Below are 19,367 nucleotides of genomic sequence, written 5' to 3' on the forward strand. Positions count from 1 at the left end.
TTGAGTCACACACGGAATCTGAAGTTTCTGTTCTATAACTTTAAGGCTCAGATCTAAACATTATCACTTCTGTCCTCTATTTTGAGAAAACATAGACCTTCCTAAGATGAACAAGACTGAATAACAAACTAAGGTAAAAGGAAAAGGAGGATCAAAGAATAAAATTGGCTGCAGTTTAGGAAGTAAAAGTTATATGGTTTAACAGGGAAGTTGTAATCCTAACTCTGATAATGAAAACAAGCTAAAAGGAAATTAGGACCAAGGAAGCAAAGAGGCCCAAACGTGGAATGTGGGGTAGCAACACACTGTCACTGCACAGGCAAAAAGTGGCATAAGGTAAGTTAAGGTCAAAACATAAATCATAAAAGTTAAATGTCTAGCATTCTGGCATATTGAGCAGAAAGACTGAGGAAGGTTCACAAGTGGAAATATGGGAGCATATGAAATGTTATTTCCAGATGAGAATAGCTAACACTTCCTCAACAAGATGACTGCTTGCATCTTCATGTCCTGCTATTTAAGTTTGCAAAAAGGGCAAGACTGGAAAATAATAATTAAATTGTATTAACATTTCTGCATGATTCTTATAGCTTGGATTTAATCACATTTTATTTTTTTGCTGACAGGGAAGAAAATGTTATTTGATTTGGAAACAGTATGTAGGATTCTGAAATCATCTGAAAATATTTGAAGGTCACTTGTCTAAAGTGGTTAGAGGAATCCACATATTTGTGAGTCTCTGACAGCCTGCCAACTTTTACCAAACACATGTTACGGTGCAGAGAGTAAGGTACTGTCTGGGATACACACATCTCTCATAGGATCCTAGGTTCAGTTTACAACATTGCTTCTGATCTGATTTCCTTCAAATACACACAGCAGAGGCAAGAGATGAGGCAATTATTTGGGTCCCTAACAAGTCTACTGGGGCCCTGGATTGAGCTCTGAGCTCCTGGCTCAGCTCTGGTTGTTGTGAGGGATGCTCAGAGTGCAATGATGGATGGAAGATCCCTCTCTGTGTCTGTGCCTCTTTGTATTTGTTTGGCCTTCAATAACTGATGATATCAAAAGTAAAAACGTTACGTGTGTCAATCAACAGTTCTCCCTTCTCCATACAAAGTATTCAAACATTTAAGGCTGTGAAAAATGGCAGAGGAAATGACAGATTTGACAATCACTTTGCTTATCAACTCATAATCTTGAATAGAACCCTTCCAAAGGATATGCTCAGTAGTAATATAAGCTAGTGGTTAAGCATATACATTTTGCTGTCAGATAAACTTGAACTTCAATTCAGATTGTGTTTACTAAGTGTTGAATCATAGATAAGTTGCTTAATTATTCATAAAATTCAACTTTTTAGTAAATGCTAATAAATATTTCTCCTGTTTATAGTAAATTTGAGATCTACATGAAATGAATTTTTAAAAAATGCACAGTATAGTTGATTTACATCTTAGGTAGTGCTTGAAGGCTAGCACAGATGTAAGTTTTTTGTGGCATATCTTATTCAAACTAGTATAAGTTTTAAAGTGTTGAAGGGGCTGGCATTGTGACATAGCTGGTTCAATCAGCACCAACAGCTCCAAGATCCAGTGGGCTCAGGTTTGAGACTCTTCTGCTTCACTTTCAATCCAATTCTGGGTCAATGCTCCTGGGAAAGTAGCATAGGACGGCCCAAGCACTTGGGAAGAAGTTGTTGTGTTCAGCCTGGCCCAGGCTCTGCCTTAGCAGCCTTAGCAGCCATATGCGGAGTGAACAAGTAGATGGAAGATCTCTCTGTCTCTCCTTCTCCCACTCTCTGTAACTCTACTTTCCAAATAAATAAAAGTCTTACAGAAACAATAAAACATTGGAATAAATATATAGAGAGGGAAGAAATCAGTTGGTTTTTATCTCCTTTCTACTCACGTGCATGTCTGTAAGTTATTCTGTATGATGATCTATGAGTACTGGCTCTTGTCTGATTAGAAGGCCTGTGTGTACACTGAGCCATGGGTTCTTGATCACACATTGTTCTCAGGCGTCTCCACTGAGGCATGTCCTTGTCATTGAGGGTGATGGAGGTACAACCGAGTGATCTGAGACCTTTAGGCTTTTATACATCCTAGGTGACTGGTGCAGCTCAGACCAGGGAGGTGGTAGTTTTACCATCAATTTGATCATTTACTGTTTATCCACTCTTTGCTCCTTTCTTGTTTCTTGTTGAGTTCTTGTCTATAACTCTCACTGATCATCAACAACTAAAATGTGGGGGCAAAATTTTACTTCTATGTTTTAATGTATCCAGCAAAGTGGCTGGTGAGGGTAGAAGTTTAGTACATGTTAAATAAATGTAAGGGGGATAGATAGGGCTTCACACATAATCTATTCTTGAGCCTCACAACATGGGTACTTAAGGTTGGGCACTTATTCAAGGTGATCCAAATAGAGGATAAACCAGATTTGAAGCCAAGTGCCCAAAGTTTATATTCTCTTATTTATTATATTCCATCTTTTCAGCAAAAATCAGAAGAGTGCCAAGAGGTGCATTCTCATCACCAATTAAGCCTCCAATAGGTGATACACTCCTAAACAGCCATTTACGAACTTATTTTGCAAAGAAATTTCGGTTAATCACAAAATTTGGCATAGTTATGCAAAATCATGGAATTATATAAAAAGATTATAATGGGAAATTAAAGATTACACAAATGCATGTGAAGTATACGGATTTGAGAATGTACTCTGGATTTTATTTTTCTAGTTAGATTCAGACTAACTTTTTTTTTCCTTCTCCAAAAGGTCTAAGGTTTTAATTTATTCACTCCAGAATCTATCAGTGGTGATCTGAATTCTGTGTAGATCTTCCTGGAATTAAGCAAGGTCTCACCTTGGCCTTTTAAGAGGTAAGACTTACATTTTTTACTTTTAAAGATGATCTTGGGTGTATGAGGAGTGAAGAGACTCCATCAGAATTACAATAGTCTAGCCTGGTGTTTCACACTGTCTACCATAGCATGAGATAAATTCAGACACATCTAAAACCCCTTTGTCTACATATACTTTTACAATAAAGCATGGGTCGACCCTTTAAAATCTGTCTGCTGTCACTGCCTGGGCTGACTTTAACCTTCCAGTATTTCAGTCATCTTCTCCAAACCCTCGTTTAGCATAGCATCCTTTCAGCTTCTGGTAAGTACTGATACACTCTTTCACAACTCTCCAGGGAGCGATACATTTGATGACTCACAAAAGAAGCACTTCACTTTGCACATTTCCACTGGGAGCATAATTTGCATTTATTACCATTATTACGTAATTTTGTTTTAGGATACTTATTTATTACCTGAGATCTTGTTTTCTAACATTTTAAACTGCAAATGGATGTGCAAAATAAACAAATAATTCAACTATGACTGTAGTTTGCTACAGAAATAAAAGTGCTTTGAAACTTGGAGTTTATGAGCCAGACTAAAATGTCTGATTTTGTCATGCAAGGCACATGAATTATTCTACTTTTATGTTTCTAATAATTAAGCATATCAGAAATTTAGTAAAGATTAATAGCTTACTCTTGCATATGCAAATTCTAGATTTTGGCCTTAAAACTGAAATAATTGGTGTCTTGTGGTATATTCTGTACAATGGAAAGGGAATCAGGAAACAATTAAGTCCAGCTATCCATCTGTGGATAATTCAGGGCTGAAGATATTTCACCTGGGAAGATATACATCTATTAATAAGAAATTCCTCAGCCTATCTCTTTGCATTGAAGAATAAGCCAAATGAGGTACAGAATATTTAATGTGCATGACTTGCTTAAGTCTTTCAAAAGATTCAGCCAGTAGTGTGACATACATACATGTGTCATGATATTATTTATACACACACATATAATGTCTGATATATATATATCAGACATATATATATGTATATATATATATACATATGTATATATATATACACATATATATATGGAAATGTAAAGATGAAATGTTTGGAACTTTTATAATTTCTTTTCAGATTTAGAATTGAAATACAAGAGATAATGTTAATAGTAATGTAATATTTTGATTAGCATGTCTGGAGCAGATTAATTTAAATCAGATACACTGAAATACATAGAAAGCATTCTCTCTCGGAACTGTAGACTCACATGAGACCATCAAGTACCCACCTGGGTATTTATTCATAAACATCTTGACAGACAAGAACAAAGCAGACTGCATGAGCCACCCACAGCACCAAACACTTCTTAACTGTTAGTAAGCCAGTCCTGTGCCAAGAGCTAAGAAGGGGTACCCATTCATTTACTCCTAGTACTCACAGCCACACATGAAAACATCCTGATTGTCAAGATGAGGGAATAAGGATGTCAAAAGAGGTGATATAGCTTAACCGAAGTTAAGAAGTTGATAAATAGTGGTGCCTTCATATAACGGATTTCAAAAATGGCTGCGGGTTTACTTTAGAAAAAAAACAAACAAGTGAAAATTCCAGCCATCCAATTCTTCAGATTTTAGCCAAATGAAATGAAATCAGCATATGAAATAGTTATTTGTAGTTCCATTCACAATGTAAGATGGAATTAACTCAAATGTCCACCAATGGATGACTGGATAAAGCAAAATGGTGTTCCATGCACTGTGGAATACTAGTTAGCCATTAAAAAGAGTCAGATGCTGTTTTCTGCAACAAAATGAATCCCATTAGAAACTATTGCACTCAGTGACATACTCCAGTCCCCAAAATCTGTTTTCCCTGATCAGTGGTAACTAATACAGAATAAAAAAATGCAATCTATATAAACAACATTGGTATTTTGAGATCTGATGACTTGCATTCTTCATCTCTCTTGATGAGCAGTGTCTTTTTTTTTTTCTATTTTTTATTTGTTGAAGACTTCCTAATGGTCAAGACTGTGACTATAAAGTGAAATAAAAGTACGCTGAAATTTAAAAAAATATACAAAGAAATAAGGAAGGAGGACGGTGGGTGGTGTACAGGAGCAGGAGCGGACAAAGTGGGGAGTATCATCAGGCTTCTAAGTCTGCATTGTGAAATACATGGAGTTTATTCACCTTCTCTAAATAATTAACTTAAATTAAAAAAAATAAGACCATGTCGAATCTGTCTCCTGTGTGCCTACCAGGAGACAAAGCCTCAGAACAGTGTCTTTTTGCTGAAGTTTTTTGTTCTTTTTAGTGAAATGTGAGCCTGTCAGTCAAACAATTCAAAGGTCATGTAGCCCAGCAAACCTAGCAGCAGCCAGCAGTCTCTTGAAGTTTGTTGGTTCCGTAAAAATGGAAATTGATTACTGCATGCATATTCCTGTACACTGAGATGGTCATCCCTTGAACTTTCTGATTTCTAAAGAGTAAGCTGGGGGGCCTGGCATGGTGGCCTAGCAGCTACAGTCCTCGCCTCGCACGTGCCAGGATCCCAAATGGGCGCTGTTCCTAATCCCGGCAACTCCACTTCCCATCCAACTGCCTGCTTGTGGCCTGGGAAAGCAGTGGAGGACGGCCCAAAGCCTTGGGTCCCTGCACCTGCATGGGAGACCTGGAAAAAGTTCCTGGCTCCTGGCTTTGGATCGGTGCAGCACAGGCCGTTGCAGCCGCTTGGGGCGTGAAATCATCAGATGGAAGATCTTCCTCTCTGTCTCTCCTCCTCTTTGTATATCTGACTTTGCAAAATAAAATAAATCTTTTTTTTAAAAAAAGAGTAAGTTGGCTGTATTTCAAAGAAACTGTCTGATTTTAAAGATGAAATTAATCTGAATATAAAGAATGCATTATTTTCATTAATTTTTAAGAAATTTCTCCTCTTGACTACAATAAAATTACATTTAATGACACCAAGTTATTAATATATATTGGAATAAAAATATTATTCCACTCTTGTCTGAGCGCCTACTGCTGATGTAAGTTTTAAGTTTGGGCTTCCTTTCACCCACCCATCCACCCATCCATCCAGTCAGCCATTCATGTCAGTATTCTTGGCTGTTCTCCAAACCTAGAAAATGAGACTTATGTCCCATATTCTACACTCATTCAATTGCTAGACAGTGACTTTAGCTGTGTCACTGCAGATTACAGCCCTATAGACAGCCACGTGTTGCCAAGTATTTAAGAACTGGCTCCTTTGGGGGTGGGGTGGGAAGACTAAAAGCAGCCTAGGATTTGTAGTCTTTCCTAGTTTCTATGGTGGAAATACTTCCAATACCGCTGAAGTGTGATGCTGAAAGCCTTAGGTATGCGAAGAAATGGCCACCCACTACTCTCAGAGCACAGCTCAGTCAAACACATTGCACAAGTTGTTTGTCCAGAGCACAGCCAGAGTACAGCCTCATGTGGGCTGCCCTGGAACTGCAGGTCCTCTCAGGGCCACAGGAGACAGACTGACTAGGAAACCAGTGGTGGTACCCAGCAGTCTGTGTTTGCACGTACTTTTCAAGGGATTTCTTTAATTTTATCAGATCACATTTACTAAAACAAATTCATCTCCCCCCATGTTGAAAACTAACTGGGCAACTGAAGCAATGCACCTGACATACAAAATTGTGTCCATGCACAAAGCTCCAATACCTTTTTATTAGCCCATAGTTTAGAAAGCGATGTTTCAGTAAAATGAAATGCCAGCCTAAGAAGGTGTGCTCTTAACAATGTTATGATCAATACATGAGAGTTTGTTTCAACCAAACAAAATATTAATTTAGTAACTCTTAGGAAAGCTGACTCCCAACAGTGCATTGTTTCTATGTTTTACTATAAGAAAAAAGAGTTGCTTTTCCTCAAAAGATTTCCTGCTCTGGTAAGGTCCCCAGCAATACGGCGCTTGGCATTTTCTGGCCCTACATAGAGAAAGAGCACGGATGCTTTCAAGAAGGGGAAGGACTGAATAAGTTAAGAGGACGTCCAGGACACCTGTGCCTCTCCAGCAGCTGCTAATGTGTCTCAGTGAAATAAAGACTGTAAATGGAACACATTAGAAAGGTGTACCGGATGCCAAACTGATGTAAAACTAATGAAAAAAAACTCAGTTTGGGACCTTCTGAGTTGGTGATGATGGTAACAGCCCCTGTCTACTACTTGCTACAGTGTTCTGGCTTCTGTATGAACCAAAATCGTAACACTTTTCTCATTTGATTATAGTCTATATTCCTGGTTTGTTATCCCTAATGGTCAATGGTCTATTTTTAAATTGAAATCTTTATCAGAAACAACAGACCTTTCACTATAAATTAAAAATATGTTATCTTAAAAAATAAATGATTTTAAGAAAAATCATAAAATTGTCACCACAAACTCACGAAAATGGCATTGTCCCTTGTTATCCCCATTTACCTAATAAGTCCCAAAGGGTGGATACGACTTGCTAAAAATACCAAGTTAGTGAACGGCAGAGCTGGGGCTGAAGTCAAGCTGGCTGTGTTGAGAGCCCTATTCTAGTACTTCGATTTTATTTTTGAGTAATAATGATAGTGAATTAGTATAAAAATCAAAGTGGCCTCAAATGGCATTCAGTTCAAAGGCTTGTGTATACCACTTTCCTTTCTTTCCTTGCCTGGCTTTTCTGAATTCAAAAACATGAAAAGATAACATTGTTTGGTTTACTTTTTTTTTTTCAATTTAAGTAACATGCCTTGGAGATCCTTCAACATCAGATACAGAATTTCTTCAGTTTTTTCTCCTTTGTTACTTTCTTTCTAATATACAACGAATGTAAAATAATACAGACAGATCATGCATGTCTTTCTGTGTTCTAGTGAATGGGTTCTTTTACTAGAAAAGGAATGTAAGCGTTTGCTTGACTGGTGTGCTATGAACTAAAAGGCAAGACCGAAAGCCTCTCTATTTGTTGTTGTTGTTGTTTTTGACTGAAAGCCTTGCTTTCTACGGTGACCAGTGGGTATAGTGGCTAAGTGGCCTGGGATTCATGCATGCCGTGTTGAAATGTGTAGTGTGGGTCCCAGTTCTTACCTTCAGCTTCCTGCTCATGTGAACCCCCAAGAGCAGCAAGTGTTGGTTCACGTGACCCTGATGTAGGTGGGCCAGAACGAGACACACGCTCCACGCCTTGGCACGCACTGCCCTAGCTGTTTCAAGTATTTAGCAAGTAAACCAATGATTCTTGGTCTGTATGTATTCCAAATAAATGAAAATAAACAAACTGGCTTATTATTTTTTTTAACAACAGTTGCCTCCCCTGGATTTCACATTGCTTATCTCCAGATGACCTTCCAACAGACACAAGTACTTGCGGTGTGCAGTTACGAGTGTGCGACAATGACATCGTTTTTAGCAGCATGATGTTATTTTTATAAATGCCACAGGGTATCCTCCAGTGTTTGACAGGAAAATCAGCAGTAAACATGACTAAAAATGCTTTATAACTTCTCATGTGGATATATAATCGCTTGGCTTTCAACAGCTTGTCTGGAAATGTACGTCAGCCCCAGAGTTTCACTACGGTTCTGAGAACTTTATAACACTTCACTGCACAAAGTCAAACACACCAAAAAATTAAAACATGAAATTGCTTCATGGGTTGTGAAACACTAGAGGTTCTCTGTTCTATATTTTAAGATCTGGTAATATCCAAATGGTTAGCACTAATTCTTGTGGTGAAATGACTGTCATATTTCACTTGGAAACCAGAAATTATGTGTTTTATCTGCCTTTAGTCTTCCCTACCAGAAGGGATAGTGAGTTCCACTCACGGCTGTAATTGGCATCTATCTCTGAGGATTATCACGAGGGAGTAAGTGGATGCGCAGATGGTTCCAGCACATCTGCGCCCGTGGGAATGATACCACGAAGACAGAGGCGGCTGTCTCCATTCTAGCTGCAGTTTAGTCCTTTTCACTTGTGACCCCCGGTGCCTGTGTTTGGCCCACAGATGTGTTTCGTCAGTCATGCTCGGCATTAGAGCATGCATGTTGATATCAGGAGGGGAGAAAAACTCCCTTAGGGTCCTTAAGAACTAAAAGGATTCACCAAACTTTAAAAAGTTAAAAAATAAATCTAAAAATTGTATTTCTTCCTTTTCTTGCAAAACAAGGAGTCTGATAAACGTGGGTCCATGTTTCTACCTGGCAGTGTTCAGGCAGCAGAGAACAGATGCAGTTCTACTGCAAGCATTTGTTTTAAACTTACTTGTTACAGTCCTCCGTGTGATATTTTCAGCAACCAGGCTCTCCATAACAGAGGAACACTTACATAAAACGTAGTTTTTTTTAAAAAACTTGAAAATATGAGTACCTATTCTTTTCTTGCATTTGATTTAATTTATGTAGGCTTCCTTTCTGGAATCACTGACTGCCTATGGATCCATGCCCCTCCTCTGGAAGGCTGCAGAGATGAACTTGCAAACTTGGTTCTGGAATGACAGAGTATTGGTGCCGAGACTCAGGGCCTCTGAAACCCTGCTGTTACGGTTGGAATGTTTACCGCAGGTTCCTAGCTTGGGAACAGGTGACTTCATCATGAATGGCTCAGTGCCATTCTTGGGTGAGTTGCTGCAGGTGTAGATTACTTATGCAGGGATGGGCTCGGCTACCTCTTCAACCCTGGCCACATGTACTCTCTTGCCCTTCTGTCTCCTGCTTTGAGATAATGCAGCCAGCAGGCAAACACAAGATGCAGGACCCTTGCCCTCCATATTCTCCAGACATAGAACAAAGACATTCCTGTTCCCTATAAACAACCTGCTCTCTGATATTCTATATTTAGATCACACAATTGGACAAAAACGCCTACCCAAGTCACATGGTCCCTCCACTCCCACACCCTCATCATAAAGCACAACAGAGGAGAAGCAGTTCTTCAGGAAACATTTTTTTCACCTTTACCAGTAAGGGAGAGAGCTTCACCTGTAAATGGCAGCAGCCGGGTGCGAGCCGGTGTCGTAGCTGGCACGCACACGGCCCCGGTAGAGCTCCACGGCGATGTGGTCCTTGTCACCTTTGTACAAGAGGATGCCGCTGTCTTCATCGGTGGCAACCTGGAGGGAAGCAAGCTTGACATTACTGGGAAGTGCAGGCCAGCCATCATTTTCTATCAAAAAAGCATCAGATTTCAGGAGAGATGGAGAGCTTCTACCATGGTTTATTTCCTTCTCGCTGCTACGACAAATGTCACATGCTCAAAATACTTCTCAAAAGGAAGCTCGTTCCAAAATGACTTTGTCAGACACGGAGTGACAAAGAGATTGAAAAGGAATACTATGCAAAAGTCACGTCAATATGTTGGATGTGCTCAGAACCTTCTTTGCTGGAGATTTCACTTACTTCCTTTGGCACTCCTGTACCATGGAGAGGCCCACAATTCAGATTCTTTGTTACATAACACAGGCACCCTAACTACTTGGCCAGACTTTTATCCACTTGGTTATCTGCTTCTTGCGAGTTCACAAGCGCAGTGAGTATCAGAGTAAACCCAATCAGGACTGAAGTCTACTGGAATCCAGCTGTGCACACTTGAACTCAAAATACACGTGTCCTCAGGGAGGTCGTTTACCAAGTAAAACAAACAGGGAGCCCTACGGCTCACGCCCCCTCAAGGAGTATGCATTCTATTTGGGAAGTTGGAATGACTTGCGCAGAGTTTGCAATGACTTGGTGGATGAACTTAATGGTGAGTTTCTGGCTCATTCTTCAAGGTTCTGAGTGAATTGCTGGCAGGTACTGGCTGCATCAAGCATTTTATCTCAACTGCGTGCTGCTCTTAAGGCAAGCTTCCGTCCTGTAGAGCCGCACTTGCAGTCACAAAAACAAGGGCATAAAATCCATTTACTGGGGTAGAAAGTAAAAAACTATATTTTGCTATATGTGTTTTTGTAGGATCAAGTAGTAAATAAAAATAGCTAGTTTTCATTTCATCTTGAAAATGCAAGTATCTAAAGGAAGAAGCACTGAGGCCTCCACACAGCAGCATTTTTTTTGTCACAGGGACATGAATCTCGGTCTACTTAATACATACATCTCTGGGTGTTTATTCCTGGGAGCTGAATTCGGCCTGCGATCACATTAGCTTTTTTTTTTTAAAGATTTATTTTATTTTTATTACAAAGTCAGATATACTGAGAGGAGGAAAGATAGAGAGGAAGTGGAGCTGCCGAGATTAGAACCAGCAGCCATATGGAATCAAGGCGAGGACCTTAGCCACTAGGCCACGCTGCCGAGCCCAATCACATTAGCTCTTGCCAGAGAGGGGTATCTCACCTGAAGTGTGATGTTTGTCTGAGGCCGAACCTTGGCTGAAGGGATTTGAAGATAAGACTCTTTGTTTACAAAATTCACGCTGACCAGTTTTTCACATTTCTCTCCCTGGTAACCCGGCAAACACTGACATATTGGCTCGTTTATCCTGACGATGCACTGAGCTCCATTCTGACAATCAAAATTATCGCAAGGGCTGGTACGAGGGAGGACCATGGGCGGAGAGAACTCGCAGAACAAGCCACTGAAGAACAAGGAGAAAACAAATGAATCAGATTTTCCTCAATCGCCAGTGTGAGGTGAGAACTGGCAGCCCTACTTCTAACTGTCACAGTCTGTTTTCTCTTTTACCTGTACCCTTCAGGGCAGGTGCACGTGTAGCCATTCACTGCATCCGTGCAGTGAGCACCGTTTCTGCACTTGTTTTCTTGGCAGTCGTCCAAGTCTATGTCACAGTGTTCGCCTACGTATCCCGGAGTGCAGTCACACCTGTGGGAAGAAGCAGGTAAATGATTCTAAACGCGACCAGACCAGATCTACTGAAACAGCTGCATTCTTTTTAGAAAACAAACTATGGCCACCATCTTCGGAAAATCGATAGAACAGGCTCGTGCAGCCCTCAAGTTGAACGACACCTAGCAGACAGAGCTGACCTACAAAGTGTGCTGTGTTTCCTGTGGTGGCAAGGCAGGGGAGCAGTAATTTCATCCCTCTGAGAAACACGATCCAAATAGAGAATCCCTCCAGCACGGTCTCCTCCTGCTGCCTAGGCCGCGTCATGCCTTCTTCCTTCCCACTTTATTTGCCTAGCTGCACTTGCTGTGAGTTCTGCTACATCATTTCCACTATTAAAATGATTCAAGTATTACGTTGTAAGGTCTATTCAGAATACAAAGCTGGCTTTTAAAAATCATTAACATTGGTTTACTTTCTATCGAACACCAGATTTGGGACAAAATGTATTTTAACAGAATATATTCTAATTCACATTGAATCCAGGTAAACATGCTAGAATGAGATTGACCTCAGCGAGGTGAAATCAAACAAAATTCCTGGGGCCACTCTCATGGCCGTTTCAGCTGTGCAGGTGTTGGTGCCCGGGCAGAGGGCCCCAGCTGCTCTGACCATGAGGAATCAGGGACAACGACACGCTGGCATGCTTGGAGCACATACTCAGAACCAGGTCCTGTTGCAACCACATGACACCCATGGACTCGCTGAACCCTCACTCTCTCCAGTTCTGCGGCACCGGAGATACCATCATGCCCACTCTGTAGGCAATAAAACTCAGGAGTAAAACAGTGAATTATCTTGCTCAAGTGCACCGAGCTTGACAAAGGAGCCTGGATTCTAACCTCCACAGTACACTACTGGATCGTTATGTCCTCAGGCCTTCTTTTAAAACCTGTCCTTTAATAGTAACCATTGGAATCCTTTGCAATGACATCAAGAGTCCCAGGGCGGGGGTGGCTGGGAAGCAGTGTGAGCTGTGTGCATCTCCAGGGGCCACTGAACGCTTATAGGTACGGTCATGGACAAGCAGGGAGCTTCTGGCAGCTTCTCTCTGCCACCCAACCCATAGCCTAGCACTCCCCTGTTGTGATTTATTAGGTTTATGCATTGGCTTTTGTGTGTGTTTTATTTTTGGGTTTCAGAGGGTTCACTAACTTAAAACACAAACAAACCTAAGCCAGGAAATTACAGCTTAGTTCCGCAGAGTTTCATATTTGCAGTTATATAGAATCCATTGTTTTTTGTTTCATCCTTAAGTATAAGTTAGTGGTTTATATTTCTTTAACAAATGAATCTCTTTTTTTCAGATTTATTTAGGCATAAGCCACAAAGATTGTACAATATGATGTTTTGGTTTTCTGAATTAGCCGTCCATCATCCCACACAGTCAGCATTTTTCTTTTGTGATAGGATACTTAACAATATACAGCGTGAGTCTGGTGTGGCTTCTGAAGGCATCACCTACGATGGCAGCATTCCACTTAGGCTCCTTGTTCTTTCCAAGGTTGCTTCACTTCCAATCCATTTCTCTGCTAACGTGCCTGGGAGAGTAGTGAAGGACAGCCCAAAGAACTGGGCCCACGCACTTAGGTAGGAAACGTATAAGAAGCATTTTTCCCTGGTTTCTGACTCAGTTTCTGGCTTTGGCATGGCCTAGCTCTAGCTGATGTAGCCATTTGTGAAGCCAACCACAGGATGAAAGACCTATCTGTCTCTAGCTCTGCCTTTCAAACAAACAAATAAGTATTTTTTTAAACAAAAAGAACATAGAGCAGAGTGTCATGAGCTAGTCACCACCCCCTGTATGCATCTTCTGCCTGTGTGCTTTGATGACATTCCTTTGAATAATATTTTCCCTAATCCCCCATTCCCGGGCTTGGGTAATCAATCCTTGGTAACCATTCTCTTCTCTTTTTGTGAGTTCAACTCCTTAAAGTTCCACATATAGATGAGATAATGCAATATTTTTATTTCTGTGTCTGGCTTAACTCACTCGGTATAAAATGTTATCCAGACAACATCTCTCAAATGTTCCTTTGCTTGTCTGTAATAGGAACGTTATAACTGTCACCCTACAGGCTTGTTAAACACAGAATAAAAAAACTGTAAACTAATCAGTATCACTTTTAAATATACTAAAGAAAAATGTTGGTATTTTTAAATAATTGGTAATAAACTTCATAATTCTATAACCTTTATGCTTTGGTTTGTAATCATAACCAATGTTTTTGTTTGCTGTCAAATTTATTAAGATTTAAGTTGAATAAAGATAACTAAAGTCATCCAAACAAATGTGGCATTACAGAGTGCCAAGACATTTTTTTTCAGGAAGCAAAAAGTCAGCATTGAAGAGTTACTGGATAGCTGATGAATAGAGACACATGGGATGTATATATCTATTTCCCTAGGAGTAACAAACACGCTTTCAGCTCTGCGTGTATGTAGAAGAAATAAAATGAGCTCACTCCATCAGTATGCTAGCTCTGTACCCACTTGATTTTAATGCTAAATCATAATAAAGCAAACTAAACAACACGTCTGAAGTGAAATGGCTCCTAAGTGGCCATACACAGCCTTGAAGATGGACAAGGCCTGCAAAGAGGACTTCCATCAGCACTAATGTGAGCAGAGCTGCTGAAGTACCAAGCATTATAAGAAACGCTTTGAAACACTCTGAATTATTTATCTGAGAAAAGAAATCAAAGTAAAAGATAAGAGAACCACACATTCACCACAGTGGCTGTCTAAGAGCTATTTTATGTTCTCTTCTCTCCAAATACTATTACGGAAGCCCAACAGGATTTGGAGTTACATTATGACTGACTTTCTTTGTGTGTGTCTTATTTTTGCTCCAGAGTTTCAAAACAGAAAGAAAACATTTAAGTAAAAAATTCCCTAAAATTTATGTTATCAATAAAAACCTGTCCTATTCCTTCAACAGTTTTATTTGAGAAGGAGTGGGGAAGAAAGCAAAGAAGATAAAATATGCCATTTCGAAGCCCAAAAGCAGACTAAGCAAGATGCATGCTGGAAAATACTGTTGATGGCATATCATGCTCCAAAAATATCTCCAAGTGGTTTAGAGATTTATGAGCTCTATAATACAGCAAGAAAAGCAAATCCAGCTCTGTTAGCTTAGTAATAAAAAAAAAAAAGGTTGAAGTAACACAACACATTCTCCAACCAACAACTTGTCAGTGGAATTTTTTAGTGGCTTCTTATTGTTTGAATTTTAAAGTCCATTTTCTTTTTGCAGCTACCTTTTCCGCAATGTGCAATTATTTATAAGACAGGACTTTTAGCACATACTCTAACTGAACACATTTTCCGCTAAATTAGATGCAGCTAAACAAAACAAGCTCATGAATTACTGCTGTAAACAGTGGGTTTCTAAATCAGCTAATCCATAATCCAACAAAATGTACTTTTAAGAGTGTGCAATTTAATTGGTAATAATAGAGGATATTTAATTAAGGATTAGTTCCTTTGAAGACCAACTTCCTTGTTTTTTAATGGTTTCCAGTAAGTCTTACTAATACCTTATCTGATAATTGTAAGGCACACAGCCCCGTTACACAGCCCCGTTTAGCAGATAAGCAGTCCCGGAAATCAGAAATATGGCCTTACTAATTTCTCTGAGAAATGGTTTTATTTGTTATGTAAGAGATGGACTGTGTATTGTCATATTCAGTTACGGGCAGATGAAAAGCCATTAGGGGTTCAAACAATTTCCCTCAGGTATTTGGCTGACTGAAATCTAACGCAGAATTTTACATAAAGGGAAAAATGCTTGTAAGTCTTGTGCTTTTTAGTAAACAGTGTAAACTACAATATTGTGAAAAAAAGAGTCAAACCTATCCCTTCTTCAATTACACATCAACTCGAATCAGCAGGTGTTACAATTCAATCTGTGTAATCTAAAATTGTGGATTTTAAATGAGCTTGAAACAAAAGAAAACTGTCAGAAGAGGACTTGAGGATAAATACGGAAATCTGATTGACCTCTGAAAGGCAGTAGGGGTCTGGTGGTAATTACCCTACTCCTTTGCATGACTTAGAACGTTTGGTGATCTATTTGATAAGTATCAGAATTTCAGTGCTTCAGCTCAAATCCCAAATCTTGTAAAAAAAGAATCCCTGAGTTGAGTAATTTTTAATCATCTGACTTCAGTGGAAATCAAGCTTGGATCATTTTACCGAGACGATGAAATATGTGAAATAGAACAGCTATGAAGCAATAGAAAAACTGAAGAGGCCTTTACTTGTTTGTGTGTGTGCATGTAAGTATATATATGTAAACAGTCTGGAGGAACAAATGATGCTAATTGCTCCTCATCTGCTGGAGGCACTGCCAAACTCATGCACTCACCAGTGTCATCCTCAGGAAACCAGACTACTTTCTATAACAAACTAAACATAATGTCAATAAACTACTAAACTTCTTACAGCAAACATGTCTAAGAGGAATTTAAATGTTGGAACAAAACCATAAGTTTGTGTTGGAGAAAAAAAAAAATTGAAACCCAAATAGTTTTTTTAAATATTTTTCAAGAACTTTCAGAATCATCCTCCTATCTTATTATACAACCAATGAGACAGACTGCAGAAAACCCAGGTGCAGCTCTGCCAATAGAGAGCCTTCGGATTTCAGACTGGCCACCCACCTTTTCTTGGAAACATTTTCTTACTGTTTAAGATGACAAATGTGGACTAGATGAGCTCCAACAACTGCCAGCTCTAACAGGAGAAATTGCTGATAGAGACTTCAAATATTTCAGCATTGTGGTGAAAGAATCATGCAACCTGACATCAAACGGATTGCAGAAATATTGGCGGGAGGGCCCAGCATGGTAGCCTAGAGACTAAAGTCCTCGCCTTGCACACACCAGGATCCAATATGGGCACCAGTTTGTGTCCTGGTGGCTCCACTTCCTATCCAGTTCCCTGCTTGTGCTAGGAAGGCACAGTAGAGGATGTGTAAAGCCTTGGGACCCTGCACCCGCTTGGGAGACCCAGAAGAAGCTCCTGGCTCCTGGCTTTGGATTGGCTCAGCTGCAGCTGTTGTGGCCACTTGGGGAGTGAATCACTGGATGGAAGATCTTTCTGTTTGTCTTTCCTCCTCTCTGTATCTCTGGCTTTCCAATAAAAAATAAATTAAAAAGAAAGAAATACTGGTAGAAAGGGAAAGAAAAAATTCTAAACTTCTCAGTTCACTTTTCTCCTAGTATGACTAATCCTTTGTCATCTTGCACAGGGCAGGGTTAAGGTGCAAACAGAGTTGGCGTCCCCAACTGCTTGACGACAAGAGGAGTGCGGGAGCCTTTCTGGACTGATCCGCAGCAGTCGCTCTACATCCCGATCCTGGGAAGTGTTGCTTTAGTTTCTCTAAAATGAGGTCCACTGCTTTACCCAGAAGGTATTTTTAAGTAGCAATGTACCTTGTCAATACTACAAATGTAACTGGATTGGTTCTTCACACAATTATACATATTCAAAAGATGCTTTATTCTGCCCATGACTTCCTGAGTCATGGAACAATAGTGAATATTTCTTCAGATTGATCTTTATTGCAGTAAAAAATGTCCAGGCTCTATTTGAACATACATGCTGTTGACAGCAGTGACTATGTCTTTTGAATCCTGAGCAAGGCTGTGAAGCTAACAATGCCAGGGAGGCAGGGCACATAAAAGAAAGGTCCCCTCCTCCAACTGTGGAGCTGAACTCCGCCTCTGACTTACTTGTAGCCCTTTGGCGTCAGGATGCACTTCGAGTTGTGCTGGCATGGGTTGAGGTCTTGGGCACAGAAGTCGAGCTTTTCCTCACACAGCTCGCCTGCAACACGGCACAAAGTGTTGTTAGTTCATAGAAAAAGGGCAACAGGCGTCCCCCCGGTAGTCTATGTCATGAGTCTTTTGATGAGCACAGCTTGTGATTGAAAATAAAACAAAAGCCAGAAGCACAGTATGCAGCCGGGGGAGCCTATCCCGGTTCTAGCTGCTGAAATCCTGTGACTTGGGACAACACAAATATTGTGACTGGTGACAGATATGAGCCCTGTTGGAATGCACTTTAAAAATTAGAGGAAGAAAACCAATGTTTTTCATGCTTGCTGCTATATTAGACTTTTTATTGAGAAATAACATGGGTTCAAAACATCAATGATTATCCACAAGCTGAGCCCTTACCGGCAGCCACACCCAGAGATCCCCATCAAGTATCCCCCAGAAGTAAATCTCTTAATGGCTTCTCCTGGTCACTCAGCCCCAAGGAAGCGCACTCGCTTGATTAGATGACAGATTATGGTCTTGTTTTTAAAGAACCATAGTGACAAAAATCCATCCATATTTCTGGTGGATCATGTGATGTTTTGATAGAAGTAGACATGCATCATGTGCAACAAGGGTAAACATGTCAGTCACTTCAAACGTGAATTGTTTATTATGAAAACATTCAAAATCATTTCTTCTTTTAAAGACAATATTATAGTTACCTTAGTATGCAGCAAAACTCCATACCTTCTTATTTCTATGTAATTATTGCTTAGACCCACATATCTCCCCCTCCCACACCCATCCCTGCTACCCCCATCTTTATTAGGCACTATTTTATTTTTAACTCCTACAGGGTAGACAGCTTCATCTTCTACATAGGAGTGAGATCATGCAGTACTGTGTCTTTGCAGATTAGCTGCGTCTGTTTTTGAACTTGATCTAAGTGGAATAATTGAGTATGCTTCCCTTTATTGTCTGGCTTATTCTGTGGTTTTAAACTTGAAAAAAAGTCTCAAATCTTCAGTCTCCAAGGTCTTATAAGTCTAGAAGAAAAATATTTCTTCTTAAGAATCATGGCAACTGCTCAAAGAATAATTCTAAGCCACATCCACTGAAATATGATGAAACCAGTGAAAGTGAAAAGCAGGGAGAGAACACACATGTGTTCTCCTTGAGTGCCATCTGGCTCCTGAAGAACAAGTTTATGCACAAGGCAGCAAGTCCAGCCATACCGATTCTATGCATCCTACACATATCGGAGCACACATCTGATGATCTCCTGGGAAATTTCTTCATTTACAATTCCCATAGTCATTATTTCAAACCTATTTGGCCAAATATAATTTTCATTGAGAATAAGACTGTTCCAGTCATGATACACACTATCAAGGCAAATATAAAAACATGTTAAGAAGTCCTCTTTTCTACCTTGGTTTTTAATACATATGCAATAAATGTAAGCATACAGTAACACATCTGTTAATCAAATAAAGTGACAAAACTACATATTTCCAAGAAACTATCAGAACTGTCAATTGTCTGAAGATCTTAGATTTAAATATTGCTGGTTAAAAAACAATAGTTTTCAGACTATCCCTTAGATAAAAGCCTGCATTTTAAAATATAATGCTAATACATAGCTGCTTGATAACAAAGTGTAGAATGTTATTTAGACTGCAAGCGTCTTATCCTCAATGCAAACATATCAATACACTAATCTAGTTATTACATAAATCAAATGGATGACAAATTCCTTTGTAATGTCTTAAATTTAATTGCACTGCCATTATCCTATCTAAGCCTATGATACAAAGGGTTTTAACATATATATATGCATATATATGTAAAATATATATATGTATACATACATATATATGTAT

General features: G+C 39.6%; 1 protein-coding gene across 1 annotated transcript in view; it reads right to left on the reverse strand.

Annotated features, from left to right (window-relative positions):
* The window catches only part of SLIT2 (slit guidance ligand 2), a 350,353-nt gene that overhangs the window by 10,103 nt on the left and 320,883 nt on the right, over window positions 1-19,367 (reverse strand). Inside the window, exons 30-33 of the mRNA XM_004579186.4 lie at window positions 17,455-17,548; window positions 11,555-11,692; window positions 11,207-11,447; window positions 9,857-9,987 (exon numbers count right to left, since the gene is read on the reverse strand). Coding sequence (XP_004579243.2) covers window positions 9,857-9,987; window positions 11,207-11,447; window positions 11,555-11,692; window positions 17,455-17,548 — 604 coding nt within the window. The remainder of the gene's footprint in view (window positions 1-9,856; window positions 9,988-11,206; window positions 11,448-11,554; window positions 11,693-17,454; window positions 17,549-19,367) is intronic.

Source organism: Ochotona princeps, chromosome 11 (assembly GCF_030435755.1).
Source record: "Ochotona princeps isolate mOchPri1 chromosome 11, mOchPri1.hap1, whole genome shotgun sequence".
Classification (NCBI taxonomy): domain Eukaryota; kingdom Metazoa; phylum Chordata; class Mammalia; order Lagomorpha; family Ochotonidae; genus Ochotona; species Ochotona princeps.